General features: G+C 36.3%; 1 protein-coding gene across 3 annotated transcripts in view; it reads left to right on the forward strand.

Annotated features, from left to right (window-relative positions):
• The window catches only part of HERC2 (HECT and RLD domain containing E3 ubiquitin protein ligase 2), a 234,456-nt gene that overhangs the window by 67,805 nt on the left and 150,552 nt on the right, over positions 1 to 16,099 (forward strand). For 2 of the 3 annotated variants that reach the window (XM_069072939.1, XM_069072940.1), the window contains exons 11-20: positions 1,948 to 2,136; positions 2,853 to 3,004; positions 4,206 to 4,363; positions 4,570 to 4,683; positions 6,646 to 6,897; positions 8,023 to 8,216; positions 10,866 to 11,066; positions 12,852 to 13,080; positions 13,193 to 13,317; positions 14,625 to 14,669. In XM_069072939.1, coding sequence (XP_068929040.1) covers positions 1,948 to 2,136; positions 2,853 to 3,004; positions 4,206 to 4,363; positions 4,570 to 4,683; positions 6,646 to 6,897; positions 8,023 to 8,216; positions 10,866 to 11,066; positions 12,852 to 13,080; positions 13,193 to 13,317; positions 14,625 to 14,669 — 1,659 coding nt within the window. The remainder of the gene's footprint in view (positions 1 to 1,947; positions 2,137 to 2,852; positions 3,005 to 4,205; positions 4,364 to 4,569; positions 4,684 to 6,645; positions 6,898 to 8,022; positions 8,217 to 10,865; positions 11,067 to 12,851; positions 13,081 to 13,192; positions 13,318 to 14,624; positions 14,670 to 16,099) is intronic. The other variant, XM_069072941.1, reaches the window with a different exon arrangement.

Consider the following 16,099-nt stretch of genomic DNA (forward strand, 5'->3'; position numbering starts at 1 on the left):
CACACACACACACACACACACACACACACACACACACACACACACACGTACACAAATAAAAACTGTAGATAAATAAAGCATTTTTACTAGCTGCCACCTGTATCCTTAGTGTTGCTTTTCAGATCTCACATTAGACTAGCTTAATCGATCCTTTTGTTTTTATAAAATGGCCATGTATCTCTTATGCTTTCTGCAGTCTAAGTTCCTGCCTTCCATTATTTGTGAGGTGTTTTGGTGTTCTTAGAGCAAACTGGCCATTTGGATGGCTAAATCAAATCAGCTTATAACTTTAAGTATTGTTTAAAATTTTGTTTTGAAACCATAGTGGTTTGAGTCAAAATCTAGCCCAAATGATTTGAATTATTTAGTGTCTGCTTCTATAGACTGCCTCAGTTTCTAGTTTTAATTTCTTAAATCTTGAAGCGTTAATTTGCATGTCTTTGCCATTTGTCCCAGGTATAGTCAGGGAAAAGTTCTGCGCCTGCCTCCTACCCTTGCTTGATGCTGACTCTGCCAGAAATGGTCTGGTTGAGGTCGGTGGTCATGACCAGCCATCCAACTTGTCATTTTGCACTGACAGTGGGAACAAAGTCACATTGAGAAGTTTCTGGGTGAAAACTCGTCTCGCAGCTTTTCTCATTGCCACTATTTAGAGGGTCGTGATTAGGAAGCTAACATTTTCTCTCTGTAGATTATTCAAGGTAGCCTCATGATTGTCAGTACCTGATGTCAAATGTTTCTAGGTGAAAGGTTGGTCTTGCTAAGTCATAACATCCTTCTCAGAGTTTCTGAATGCCTCAGGTGATTAAATGTATAGTTTTTCATTTGTTTGGCCTTCCTGGTTATGTGCTACTGTGACATGAAGGTTCTCTTTGCTGACTTTCTTGATCATATATGCACTCCTTACATTTTGAAGCAGTCATTGTTCCTGCTTGTCTGCTGAGGGAAATTGCCTTTTAAATCCTCTTGAGTGAATGGTTAATAAGTGCCTGCAGGCACAAGGCACAAGGCTCTCTGTGCTAGGTCCTAAAGATCCAGAGACACAAACAAAGTAGTCCTTGGCCTCTAAGGCCTCACTTTCTACTTAATAGAACACACACATCACTACAAACAATACTGGTAATACCACTGCTGGAGGAAAGGGGGAGTGAGGAGGCCACATGTGCCTCCTGAGTGAAAGAAACAGTTTACTTTTCATTGGTTTGCTTTTTCTTATTTCTCTTCTTAATATACTCTCCTTAATATACTGGATATAAGCTTTATAAGGCAGAGAACCAAGTCTTACCTAAAGTTTTTACCTTTTCCAGCCCAACACAGAATAGGTCCTTTTAAAATGTTTCTTTTTTAAAAAATTAATTCATTTGCTTACTTTTAGTTTACGAGATTCAGTTCCACAATCCTGAAATGTTTGTTGAATGATATGAAGGGGTGAGGGGAAAATGAGAACTCAGTTCCTGTTAGAGCAAAGTAGAGATGTTTATGGCTTCTAGCTCAAAATTTAATTGCACAGTGCTTTACATACATTATATGAATGTAAATCACTTTAAAAAGCCTTTAGAACAGCGATCCAATTTTGAAAGTATCTATAGTTGAGAAGATTTTGAGGAATTTGTTATTGGACAGCTTGTATTAAAAAAGGAAACGGATCTAAATTTTAATGCATAATGGTCACTTGAAAGGTGTATCAGCTGTAGCTTAGATTTTTAGTGTTAGCGGTATCATGATGCTTTTATTATAAGAAACTTTCTTTTCTTCTGCATAGATGTGTTCATGAGTAATTGCTATTACAGTTTTTCCTCAAGATTTTATTATGATATTGCCATGCTATCCTAATTCGTTAAAATAAGTGTCTGAAAATGTATTGCTTCAGAAATACAGCAAAATGTTTTTCTGCTTGGTACATTATAGGTGCTTAATAAATGTTTGTTGAATTGAATTGTCTTACAGGGATCTTTACAAGAGGTCATAGGTTGGGGCTTAATAGGATGGAAATACTATGCTAATGTGATTGGCCCCATTCAGTGTGAGGGACTTGCAAATCTTGGGGTCACACAGATTGCCTGTGCAGAAAAACGCTTCCTAATTCTGTCTCGGAATGGGCGAGTTTACATGCAGGCTTATAACAGTGACACGCTGGTAGGTGATTTTTTTCCTTCCCCTCTGTTCTAAGCCTTTTTTCTTTACTTGATCTAGATTTGTGCTGGTGATATAAAGTTGGAACTTCTCTTAGATTTATTTCTTCATTTTCTGAACTTCGGTAGTTGTGATTTGCTTTATGTCGTAGCTCCCTTCTATCAGGTTTCGTGCTGTATCATTGAGTCGTCACGACAGTGCTCATTTTCACCTTTTTTGTTTTACTACATCATTTTGTTTGTTTACTATGGAATTAGTTTCTCTCTATTATCCTTGACTTCTCACGCCAATGCACTGGAGACATAAATAGTATTTTGCAAAAACTTATGGAAGATGACTTAAAATAGTTCAGAATGACAGACTTTTAAATGTACATTATTGATATTCTTGAAATGTTCTCTAGATTTTTTCATACAAATAGTATACTTTATAGAACTCCTTAAAAATTGTTTAATATGTTTCCCTCAAAAGGCTACCAAAGTTCCTGTATTTTAGAAGTTAAAATCTGATGTTCATAGTAAAGCAGTTTGAAAACCCTAAGTCACTGTTTAGAAATTGGGCAGCATTAGAACTGAGGAACTAAAGAGCCTTGCTTCAGACATTCAGGGCTTCTAGTAAGTTGGGATTTGTTGCTATGTGTATATCACTAGATTGTATTTTAAGTTATTTTACTGGTTTCTCTTCTTGTGACTGTTTTTTGTTGTTTTAATCCTGTTTAGGGACCACAACTAGTTCAAGGTCTTGCCTCTAGAAATATTGTGAAAATTGCTGCACATTCAGATGGTCACCATTACCTGGCTTTGGCAGCCACTGGAGAGGTCTTTTCTTGGGGATGTGGAGATGGTGGACGGTTAGGCCATGGTGATACAGTGTACGTACTGTTTTCTTATGAGGCAATAAATAGTTTTTATAATAATCTTTTTCAGATTAGACTATAAACAGTTTTTATAATTGCCTTTTTTCAGATTAGACTGTCTAGCTAAAAGGCTGCAATAGAAAAAAGTATCTTCCGTACTTAATCTTAATTATGAAATAGTTTATTTGTGAATATGACTAAATGGCTCATGACTGGGAATGTGGTGTTCAAGTATTTTTTTGAGGGTTTACTGTGAGTAATGCTTTATTAAGTACTGAGGAAGATATATTTTTTTTTTTTTGAGGGGGAAGGCAAGGCAATTAGGATTAAGGCAATGTCACACAGCTAGTGAGTGTCAAGTGTGAGGCTAGATTTGAACTCAGGTCCTTCTGATTCCAGGGCTGGTACTCTATTCCCTGTACCACCTAGCTGCCCCAGAGGAAGATATTCTTACTTGGGAATATCCTTATTCTTTAAGATTTTCATAGTGCTTTGTACTTTGTAGTTAATAAATATTTTAATACCAAGAAATATGACATGATCCTTGCCTTCTAGGAACTTCCCATGTAGTTAGGGAGGAAAAGACATGAAAACCTGAGTTAAATGATAGTACAAAGTAGTAATATTCAAATGAATGACACATACAAAGTGCTTTAGGAGATCAGAAAAGGTTCATATCAGTATGGGTTATTGGGGGTAATCTTTTGGGGTAGATGACAGTAGTTTAACTTCATTCAACATTCATATTTTAGAATAATTTCCAAAAAAGGTTTATTTAAAACATCATTGAGTTCTTTAAAGAATATTTTTGAGTGTATAGTCCAAATTCCATTCATACTTTTTCTGGGTAACATTGATTAGAAACAGAAATGTTTTTAAATTAGATATTTAAATGGTTTAAATTTTATCGAAGAGTCCTTCCTAATCTGAAATAATTGTTATTCTATAACTTGCGTACACAAAATTATAATTACATTCATATTTGCATAGCCCTTTGTATTATGTGAAACAAATTAAAAATCATGTCATGTATAGTTCTGAAAACATGTTGTATTTTCATAAAACAATTTAAAAAGTAATTTTATATCTGTGATTACTAATATTATAGACAATCATTATTTTACTCAACAAGTGTTTTACATGATCATTTCCCAGATGCCTTTCAATAATACATTGATTTTTTTGAAGTTCTCTTGTTCTCTCTGTGTCTCTCTAGGCCTCTAGAAGAGCCTAAGATGATATCTGCCCTCTCAGGAAAGCAAGCTGGGAAACATGTAGTTCATATTGCATGTGGAAGTACTTATAGTGCAGCCATTACAGCTGAAGGAGAGTTATATACTTGGGGTCGAGGAAACTATGGCAGATTGGGACATGGTATGTTTTTTATTTTTAACAAAAAATTATTAAAGGATATTTATTTTTTGGTAAAATTTGTTTGACCTCACTAAGGGTACAAGTGTGGTTTCCCTTAGGGTTGGGACTTGTCACTCTTATATTTATATCTGAAATGCTTAGCACATAAGAGGCATTTTATAAGTACTCGCTGATTGATTGATGTGACAGAACTCTCTGTTTTGAAGGCTCAAGTGAAGATCAGACAATTCCAATGCTTGTGACTGGACTGAAAGGATTGAAGGTTATCGATGTCTCTTGTGGGAGTGGAGATGCTCAGACTCTTGCAGTGACTGAGAATGGTAAGTGAAGAATACATTTTCTCCCTGTGAGAGCTTCTTGATGCAGACATCCTTTTAACCCCTTTGAAAAGAGGAGGCCTTCTTTGTGCCCTTAAAACCATAGAACTGGGATTTTGAATTAATCTCTGCAGGTCATTGGGTTCAGTTTCCTGTCTCAAGTCTTAGTTCTCTCAGAAATGAAGAGCCTAACGGGCTTGTCCAGGGATAGGCAGCGTCCGCGGCCTACGGCGTCATGGGCTCAGACTTAGGGCGCCAGAAAGGACCGTAGAGGTCAGCTGGGTGCACCCACATTATTGTGTAATGAGGAAATTAAGGCCCAGACATCATGACTTGTCAAAGTCTAACCAGTGGCAGGTCTGGGAATCGAATCTAGATTCTCTGACTCTAAATTCAGCTTTTTTTTTTAAACTACATCCTCCTGCACCAGTCTTCTGCTTTTAGTGAGGTGTTTTTTGTCTTGTAGGTGAATGTTAGATCAGATATAGTAACTTGAAATAGAATAATTTCTACTTAATAATTTTTTATATTCAAAATACTTAGTAGGATTTCATTTTCTTTTTACATATGTTAAGAATGACAGAAAAGTATGCTCATATATTTTCTAATGTGTTAATTTTTAGAAAGGATAAGACAGGTGCCATTTCCAAAATGGGTGGAGTATAAAATCAGTATTTAATGATGGTTTAACATTTGTGATTTTTAGGCCCCTAAAATTTACTTTTTAGGATCAAAGGAAGTTTCATAAAATTTCCACATAGAGTTTAGAACTGTGTACCATTTGCTGTGAAGTTTTTGTTGTTAACTCTGTGCTTTAAATTCTGTTGGATTTGGTATCAGGCTGCCTGAGTAAGCCAGAATCTCTTGATTCCCTGTAATTCTATCCATTGGTCCTGTTTCTATTCTCTGGTGTCAGAGAAAACATCTGCCTTTTCTTTTCTGTGTGGCAACCCTCAAAGAATTGATGACAGTTAATGTCTCTCTTTTCCATGCCCCCTTCATCTCCCAGTCTCTCCCCGACCTGCACCCCAAAATAAAAGACCCCATAAACTTACCAAACTACTCTAAGAACTTAGTCTTTTCTTTTATGGGCTAAATATTCTGTTTCTTTAAATATTTCTCCTGTAATATGCTCTACAGATTTTTCATCTTCATGGTTGCCTTTTATTGGCTCCAACTTGTTGAGCCAATTAGAAATATATACATACATTTATATACTAGAACCGAACATAATATTGCAAATATAGTCTAACCAGGGCGGAGTCCAGTAGAACTATCAACTCCTAGATTTTAGGACTGTAGTTTTTTATTTTTGCACCCTTTGATTGTTAGTTTTTTGGGGGCGGGGTATCTTGAGGATGCTATATCATTATTGATTAGCATTGAGTACTAAAACCTACAAGATTTATCTCCACACATGAACAGCTGTTTAGCTGTTTTCTCCAGAAGTGCTGTATTTCACATTAAAGTTCCTCAATAGACTTGGCTTCTCATTCTACAATATATCAAGAGATTTTTGGAATTTGAATTGTGCTCTGGGAGAAAAACATGCCCCTTTATTTCAAAATATATTATGTTTTCATATTAGTGATAGAGTTCTTTTTTGGTTAAAGAAGTAGTTAATTGAGGTCAAAGCAGGTAAGATTCAGAGTTGTATTTTTATTTCTGGTAACTTTACTACTTTGTAATTTTTTTCTTTTCTCTGTTAATTCCATGTTAATTTCAATTGTTAACTGTAAACTAGAGATTTACTATTTATTAAGTTATTTTAATATAATAATAATAAAAATATATTATAATTTAATAGCTTTTTATATACAAAGCCGTTGTGAGGCTAGAATTTTTTTGTTCTAAAATAACTTTAGTTTTCTTTGGAATCTGACAATTCCAATTTTAATATGCCATTATCCTTATTGATAATGAAAATGTGATGTACCTGGAAATGAATATATTTTTTTTCCCCAGGTCAAGTCTGGTCTTGGGGTGATGGTGATTATGGAAAACTAGGAAGAGGTGGTAGTGATGGTTGTAAAACACCAAAACTTATTGAAAAACTTCAAGACCTAGACGTTGTTAAAGTACGCTGTGGGAGTCAGTTTTCTATTGCTTTAACTAAAGATGGTCAAGTTTACTCATGGGGAAAAGGTGACAATCAAAGACTTGGGCATGGAACAGAGGAACATGTTCGATATCCCAAACTATTAGAAGGCTTACAAGGTCAGTGTACTGCAAAATAAAAAGCAAGGTTTGTTGTTTGTTAGCTTTTGCCTCTTCTCCTTAACTAGAAATATGACAGGGCTGATTTCTTTGATAATTTTCTTTGAAGGCGTTAATTTTTTTTAACTAAAATTTATAGTTCTGTACATTTATAGATTTCCTCATTTATATTCTTTTGGCATGCTAACCAATCATAATTAATTCTTGTATCCTTAGATTTCATTTGCTCTTGTCATTTTTTACTTGTATTTCATGGAAATCTGTGGTACTATGTATGTTCACAGCAAAACTGCTACTGCATTTATTTGGAAAACTTTTAGTAATCCAGCTGAGTTAGGAATATTGTGATCTCAGGAAATTCTCTTTGTGTTGATCTTGTTCTACTGCTTATAAATTATAGTATTTCTTAACATTTACATTCAAACTACTGATGGCTCCTAAAAGGATTTTTTTTTTTACTTGCTTCAACAATGTATTTCAGGCAAAAAAAGAATTATCTTGAAAGAGCTTGCTTGAAAAGCAAAAGTTATTTTTGAGAAGTGATATGATAGATTTAATAGAAAAGACAAGCATTGTCTGAATTAGGGAGAAGTTTATTAAGGGGTGATGAGCTTAACAGCCCCCTCTCTTCAGTATTTACTGCTTAGATCATTGGTATTTTAAACTTGTAGTTTGCAAACAACGTTGATGATTTTATTACATTTATTTTAGTTTTGGTATCTTCTTATTTCTTATATCTTACCTTTCTTGAGAGACTGCAGACTGTAGTATAGGAAATATTGGCCTCAAAGTCACAAGATTCTGCTTTCAGTCCTGGCTGTGCTATCCATTAGCACCTAATAGTGTTTAGCATGCAGTTCCATGACAAGAAGATGCTTAATAAACATTTATTAAATTCAGTTGTGCATCCTTGGTCAACTCACTTAACTTCTTTGAACCTAAGTTTCCTGTCTATAAAAGGAGGGGTAATAATGCTTTGCAGTATGTATTTAAATTTATTGAGAAGATCACATTAATAAAGGGATATAAAAGCAGTTTAACTGTAAAACAAGTTATGATGTGCTGTCAGTTATTTTTATTGTTACCAGAATTAATAGCAAACTTGAATTTCTTTTTGTCCCACAGGTAAAAAAGTAGTAGATGTGGCTGCTGGTTCTACACACTGCTTAGCACTTACTGAGGATAGTGAAGTTCACAGCTGGGGAAGCAACGATCAGTGTCAGCACTTTGACACCCTTCGGATCACCAAACCTGAGCCTACTGCCTTGCCAGGATTAGATACAAAACACATAATTGGGATTGCTTGTGGACCTGCTCAGGTAACCAGGAAAAGTTTCAGCTTCAAAAAAAATAACTATTTATTTACTTTTAGTTTACAACAAGCCCTTGAGTTCCAAGTTTCCTCCCTCTCCCAACCCCCCTTTGGGCAGCATGCAGTTAGGTAGAGGCTCTACAAATACCTCCACATTAAATATTAGTCACGTTGTAATGAAGAATTATAGCCAATGGAGTGAACAAGAAAAAAGGAACAGAACAAAGCAAAAAAGAGAGAGAGAGCGAGGAGTTGGCTTCAGTCTGCATTTAGACTCTGCAGTCCTTCCTCTAAACATGGCTATCCCTTCCATCATGAGTCTTTTGGAACTGTCTTGTAGTGTTGCAATGCTGAGAGGAGCCCAGTCTGTCAAAGGCAGTCATCACAGATATGCTGTGCTTGTAATTGTGTGCAGTGTGCTCTTGGTTCTGCTCTCCTCACTCTGCATCGGTTTATACAAGTCTCTCCAGGTTATTATAAAAATCTGTCTGCTCGTTTCTTAACAGCACAATAGTATTCCATTGCATTCATATACCACAACTTGTTCAGCCATTCCCCGATTAATGGGCATCCCCTTGATTTCCAGTTCTTTGCCCCTACAAAAAGAGCTGCTATAAATAATTTTGTACATACAGGTTCTTTTCCCACTTGTATGGCGTCTTTGGGATACAGCCCTATAAGTGGTATTGCCGGATGTGCACATTTTCATAGTTCCACGTTGCTTTGCAGACTTTTGGATCAGTTTACAACTCCACCAATAGTACCTCAGTGTTCCAATTTTCCCACATCTTTTCCAACATTTATCATTTTCCTGTTTTGTCATCTTAGCCAATCTGACTGGTGAGATGTGGTACCTCAGAGTTGTTAAAAGTTTCAGCTTTTAAAAAAAATATTTAAACATAATAAAAAGAAAAAAGACGGGTGGCTAGGTGGCACAGTGGATAGAATACCGGCCCTGGGGTCAGGAGGACCTGAGTTCAAATCCGGCCTCAGACACTTAACACAAAAAAACTAGCTGTGTGACCTTGGGCAAGTCACTTAACCCCAGTTGCCCTCCAAAAAGCAAAAAAAAAAAAAAAGACACCTTATCATCTTATATTTTAATCCAGTATTTTGTTCTCTTCCTGAGTAGAAGAAAAGGTATTAATTACTCATGTGATAGGTATTGAGTTATAACTTTTTTTTTAAGTATGGTAAAAGAAATTTTAAAGATTAGGATAAATTTTTCTGAATTTGGACATATTTGTCTACAAATTTATGACATGAAGGTTTACCATCCCTATGAACTAAAAACTTAAGTATTCTGGACTGGGAATTAAGAAGTTATATTCATATTTTTATAACAGGAGAGTGAATGACTAAGTAGATTAAGAAATGGAGTGCATTAAGGAATTTCTGATGTTATTACTACCTCATGTTTGTCTTTAAGGGAGACATCTAGAATGAATAAAGCCAAATGAACAAAAGATTACTTATTTGTACATTACAATTTTTAGTTCCACAATCCCTTGAGTTCCAAATTTTCTTATTAGTGATGAATAATAGCATTATAATATGATTAGTGATGAACAGCATTATAATATTCATTGTTAGTTTGTCAGTATAGCTTTCAATTGGCTGTGATTTTTTTTTTAAGAAATAGAATTGATAGCATTTGTTAGCATTGACCCTAATACAGAATTATTCTGTAGAACTCTTAGTAATATACTGTATAGATATTCCTTATTTCAGAAGTTCAAAAGTGGTTTAGGTGACCTCACATCAAAATTGACTTCTTTTTGCTTTCTACTTAGGTTGTGATATGGATAAATGCCAGGTTCCTTTTCAAAGCATATGTTTAGTGCTTAAGGACTAGAAGTCAATTCTGTTAGCTATTTATATGTACCTCATAAACAAGAAAGTTATTAGTTATTTTAGGTTTAGAATTTATAATCAAAAAAGATTATGGCAATGACTTTTTCCTCCCACATAGTAAATTATCACCTAAAAGTTGCTTTCACATTGAATACTCATGGGGTGTCAGCTGTAAAATGTGTTTTCCACTTTATTTTGAATGCATGATTTTAATTTGTTGCCCACATTCTAATTGCCACTAACAGGAATTTTCTAGTTGAAGAGTGAATTTTTTTTAATGAGCTCCTCTGACCCCTAGAGATTGAGGGAAAAGTGTAGAAGAGAGATCAAAGCAAGTTTTTTTTTTTTTTTTACCTGGGACCCATGAACTCATTTAAATAAAATATTTTGATGCCTGTATTTCAGAGTAGTTTGTTTCCTTTGTCTTCCTATTCTATATTATTTCACACATTTCAAAAAATTATTCTGAGGAGTCCCTAGAATTCATCAGACAGCCAAAGGTGTCCATGGAACAAACAAGGTTAAACATCTCTGTTAGAGAGAAGTTAACAGGGAGAGATGGAGAAACAAAAGAGCTAGAGACAGATCCATCTGGAGAACGGACAGTTTTAGAGAAGCTCAACAATTGGTTTTCATTTGGGAAAAAAAAAGATTAAAGAGGAAATGATTTTAGGAAATGACAGCTATAATGATGACACACTGAATGATGGCTTTCCTTAGTGTTTATGACACACTGTGTCTTTTGTAACACATCGAGTTGACTTTTGGAGATTCATTTTAGGCACTTCTATTTCATGTCTAGAGTTTTGCTTGGTCTTCCTGTTCTGAGTGGTCCATTGGCCTACGTGTGCCTTTTGTGGTGGATGTTTGCCCAATGACATTTGAACAGTTGGATCTTTTATTACGCCAAGTAAGTGAAGGGATGGATGGCACCTCTGATTGGCCACCACCACAGGAGAAAGAATGTATGGCAGTGGCAACATTGAACCTTCTGAGACTTCAGGTATCTTATATTCTTGTTTTCAAATGTCTGCTTAGATTTACTTAAGAATGTTTAATTGAAGGAATTTTTTGGGTTCTAACAATTTGTATGAATCACTAACAACATTTTCTAAATATAAGGTGTGACTGTGGTATGGGAATCTGAAATCTTTTTGATAAGTTTTGGGAATCGGTCCAGCAGCTTATCTGGTCTCCTAAATCAAGGCTCAGGGGGATGCAAGAACACACACATTCTGTTTTTTTCTCTGATATGCTGTAGCAACATGAACTTAAGCTGATTAAAATTTACGTTTACAGAGTAAGCAAAAACAAAGAGGAAGATTTAAGTCCATGTTAATTAGTTTTATTGTCTTCAAACTCAGTTTTTCCACATTGACCTTTCTGGTTTGGTTGTGTTATTTGCTTGTCTCTCTACTGTCAGTACCTAGTATATGATTCCATTTCTACCTGCCTGGATTATTATAATAACTTTATGCTCAAAGTCTTTCATATAATCTTTCTTGTATGTTCAGTAAAGGTCAGACTGCTTTGCTTGGCAGCGTTTTAGGCCTTCCTTAGTCTGGTACTGCTCTACCTTTCTGTTCTTACCGTCATGCAGTTCTGTGCATACTCTGTGCCTTTTCTAACAACCTTACGTAGTAATTGGTTTTGTAACTATATCAATACACTTATTGTGTATTGTATCTGTGTACTTATTATCCCATAACCAGCCAGCCCAAGTTCAGTATATCGGGAATATCTTTATCAAAAAAAATCTTGTGTTTGCTCCTCAAGCCAAAAACAGTGCTCTGTGTGGAGTAGCATTTAACACATATTTCGTTGACTTGAATTGATTTTGCAATTTGGGGGAATTTACGATGCTGCTTCTTTTCCTTTTAAAAAGAATTATTGTTCTTTAAAGTTTGCAAATTGTTACCCTCACAATAACCCTTTGAAGTCGATAGTGTATGTATTGGCCTTTCAGAAAGGCTGATTGAGTTTAGATAATTTAAACGATTGTCCCGGTTCATATGGCTAGAATGTGGTAGAGTTGGAAGATGCACCCCTCTTTGAGGATTTCATGTTTCTTTACTGAGCCACAACTTCCTGTCTCACAGACTGTGCATAGTCAAGTTAGAGACCTGAGTGTCAGAAATTATTAAGGGACATGGTTTGACCCACAATTTGTCTGAATCCTGAGGATTTTGAGGCATTTATATCAGGGTTATGCTAATTTAACCTTAACAGACGTTAAGTTCCTATCAAAGCAGCTCCGTGTAGACGTACTGGGATAGATATGAAAATAAGATGAGACCTAACCTGCGATCTTGCCTGTCGTGGAGGTGTGTAGACACAAATAAAAATGACCTATTAGGAGACCATAAAGGAAGCATAAAACGAGAGCTATGTAAGGCCTGAGAGTGAGGATAGATTCTCACTGATGAGAAGGGGGGAAAAGTATAGGAAAGACTTCCTGGAGGAGGTGACACTGAGGGCCTCAGCTAACGGAGGAAGCGCTTTTAAAGTTTCATTGGTTTTTGTTGGGTGCGGGTGGGATACGTGAACGTGAGGGTCGTTCAAGGCCCTCCTCCAGTAGCGTTCCTGAGCTCTGTGGCCTCTTGTCATAGAGCAAGTGACCGTTGGGAAGAAAGGCTGAATATTAAACTGTAATAAGCTGCATAAATGTGAATTGTTACGTTTGTGTAGATCGGCATTGTAATAAAGTTACATTCTGTTCTTAGAATTCTGATGATAGATTTCCATTAATTGTTCAAAGTATGAGTGAAACTACCTTGTTTTTTTTCAGTTGCATGCTGCCATTAGTCACCAGGTTGATCCGGAGTGTCTTGGATTGGGTCTGGGAAGTGTGCTGTTGAATAGCTTGAAACAGACAGTTGTAACACTGGCAAGTAATGCTGGAGTTCTTAACACTGTGCAGTCAGCCGCCCAAGCAGTGCTGCAGAGTGGGTGGTCTGTGCTGCTGCCGACAGCAGAGGAACGAGCGAGGGCCCTCTCAGCCCTCTTACCCAGTGCAGGTAGGCTTGCAAACAGACGTGGGGCTAAGGCAAAAAGAGACAGATAAAGATGCAGGAGCCGTGACCACGGAAAGTCGTTGGCTTCATCTCAAGTTTTCTTTTTTCTCTGAAGTTTCAGGAAATGACATGAATGTAAGCCCAGGACGGCGTTTCATGATTGATCTTCTTGTAGGCAGTTTGATGGCCGATGGAGGATTGGAGTCTGCGTTAAATGCTGCCATCACTGCAGAAATCCAGGTATAATCTGACAAGAAACTTTTTTGTTTCTGTGCTGTTTGTGTGCATGCCTGCACACATACACGTAATGCAGTTTTTTCATGAATATGTTTTTTTTTTAATTCCAAGAATTCTTTGACTCTGGCATCCTTTAGACATTAGTATGGATTGTGCCCAATGACTCATACTTTTACAAGTCCTCCTTTGAAAGTATAAATTTAAGTTTACTAACCTTACAAAATTATAAAATAATACATTGATCACAGTGTGAGAATTTTAGCCCCAATACAAATATGCACATCGTTGTTCTTTAATATAAGAATTTGCTCAGATACCTACTTTGCATAAAAAATTTAACTTCAGCGTTCTCTAATAATTAACCATATATATTATAGTCAGGTAGTGAGGAGACACAGAAGGAAGGTAAGCAGTGCTACATCTCAAAAGAGAGAAAAAAACACGATATTGAGGACAAAAGTGGAGGCTTCAGCTTACAGTGAAAGATACTTCTGGAAAGTTAGGACAAAGGAATGAAGAAGCACAGACTCCGAGGATCCATTTGATCATTTGTTCTGGAGGGTGTTGTAGCTCTTGGTTGGGTGGAAAAAAGAAATGTCTCTTAACATTTTGGTCCCCAGAAAAATATGAAATGAGAGAGAGAGATTGAGAAAAAGAGAGAGAGAGAGAGAGAGTGTAAGCAAAAGAGAGAATACGTCACCCCACCTAAAATAAGCAGTAGTAAGAGAAAAGGAGCACACCTCTTCAAAACACACAAAAAATGACAGCATAACTGCCTCTACCCTTAAGGATTTATATTTTTCAAAATGAGGAAGATAGTGATGTTAGCACTCTCAGTTTCTACAGTAGGACATACAAAAATATTCTTTGTTCTCTCTATTCTGTATTCCTTGTGTTTCAGTTTAACCTTGCAAACACGTATCTCTTTTTACATATGCTGGTAAGCTGCTTAAACAATCATACAGGACTTAGGCATTTCTCTAAAGGAACAGACTAAATTTATCATGGAAAAACAGGAAGAGGAACACTTGTGGGGACCTGATGTAGATGATGTTCTGTCAAGGTTATTAAGGAGATTTGTTCTGTGAAGTTTATATTTAGTCAAAGGTCTGCACTTGAGGACCTAGAGAGCCACATGTGGCCTTAAGGCCATAAGTTACACACCCCTGTCGTAGGCAATCCAAAAATTTTTTTTAGGGAGAAAGTTTTTACTTTCTGTGGAATCAAGTTGCCATCATTGAAAACACTTATTAAATAACTTCATTCATTCATTCATCTATTTAGTCTTTCTATTTATCAATCTATCGCAGATATTTGAACACAAGCCACGGCATGGCACAGAACGTGAGGAAAAGGTGTGTGAAATGGTTCCTCCACTTAGGAAGCTTACAGTCTGCTCTACAAATTCATAATAGGGTAATATAACTTATGACTGGGATGATGAAAAAAGAATCTGTGCAGGTAGTGAAATTTGTGTACCTTAAAGAAAGGAGTGAGTTTAGGTAAGAAGATACTAGAGAGGAATGGACTGGTATAAGGAAGACAGAGTTGAGAAGAATAGAGTGGGGTGGGGAATGTGTAGTTTACTTTGACAAGCATAGAATACTTGCAAGAGAAGTAGGAGAGAACCTGGGAAGCTTCATGCATCAAGTCCCAGTTTTGGACTACTTAGAATGTAAGGGTAAGAAATTTATCTTTTATCCTCTAAGAAATAAGGAGATGTTAAAGATTTTTATTTCTGATCGACACAAAGAAAGCAGTGCCTTAAGATAATGTGAAATTGAAGAGATTGGAGGCCTTGAGATCTGTGAGGAGAACTGTTGTAATCTAGGTATGAGTTTAATAAAGATCTTCATTTACATGGTAGCACGGGAAACTTAAAGGACTGGAGAGTTGTGAGAGAGATCTTGAAGGAGACATTGACAGGACTTGGTGTATGTGTGGGGAAAGAAAGAAGTAAAATACAAGAGAAGTGGCAAACTGGACGACCGAAAGAATAGTGGGGCAGGTAATGAAAGTAGAGCAGTGAGAAGATGTGGAACTCATGTGGGAGTGGGAAGGGAAGAAACTGAGCCTTGTCTGAGACAGATTGGTTTGATGTATGAATGGAAATATGTAACAAGCATTTGGAAATGTGGAACTGGAGGTCACAAGGAGGATTGTGGCTAGAGATTGATAATTACGTGCATAATTGAAGCCTAAAGGGTAGACAGAAAAGAGAAGAGGTCTAAGGACACATTCTCGGAGGACTGTTTGCATTTGAGACATAGGGAAGAAAAGAGGAGATCATAAAAGTCAGATGTAGTTGTAAAGTCATAAGAGTATTTTTTTTTCAAATGCTTTATTAACTTCTGATTTACATCATTCATTTCCGCCATATTTTGAGTTACAAATTTTCTCCCCGTTTTTCCCCTACCCACTGCCCCAAAATAGCAGTCCCACAGGATATTCCCTCCTCAATCTGCTCTCTCCCATATTTTCTCCTGTACCCCTTTCAAATTTTCCAGTGGATCTCTATGCCCCAGTGTCTGTATATCTTATTTCTGAATTATGTGTAAAATAGTATTAATAATAGTATATATATATGTATATATATTTGAATATTCAATTTTAAAACTTTGAATTCCAGATTCATTCCCTTCCTCCCCTATCACCCACCCTTACTGGGAAGATAAGCAGTTCAGTATAGGTTGTACATGTGTGGCTAATGCAAAACAATAACATAGTAGATATATTGTAAAAGACTGACTATATTTCCCTCCCTCCTATCCCAACTCCCACTTGT

This window comes from Petaurus breviceps, unplaced genomic scaffold (assembly GCF_028583685.1).
Source record: "Petaurus breviceps papuanus isolate PSGF00001 unplaced genomic scaffold, PetGlider_PUasm1.0 90849, whole genome shotgun sequence".
NCBI lineage: Eukaryota > Metazoa > Chordata > Mammalia > Diprotodontia > Petauridae > Petaurus > Petaurus breviceps.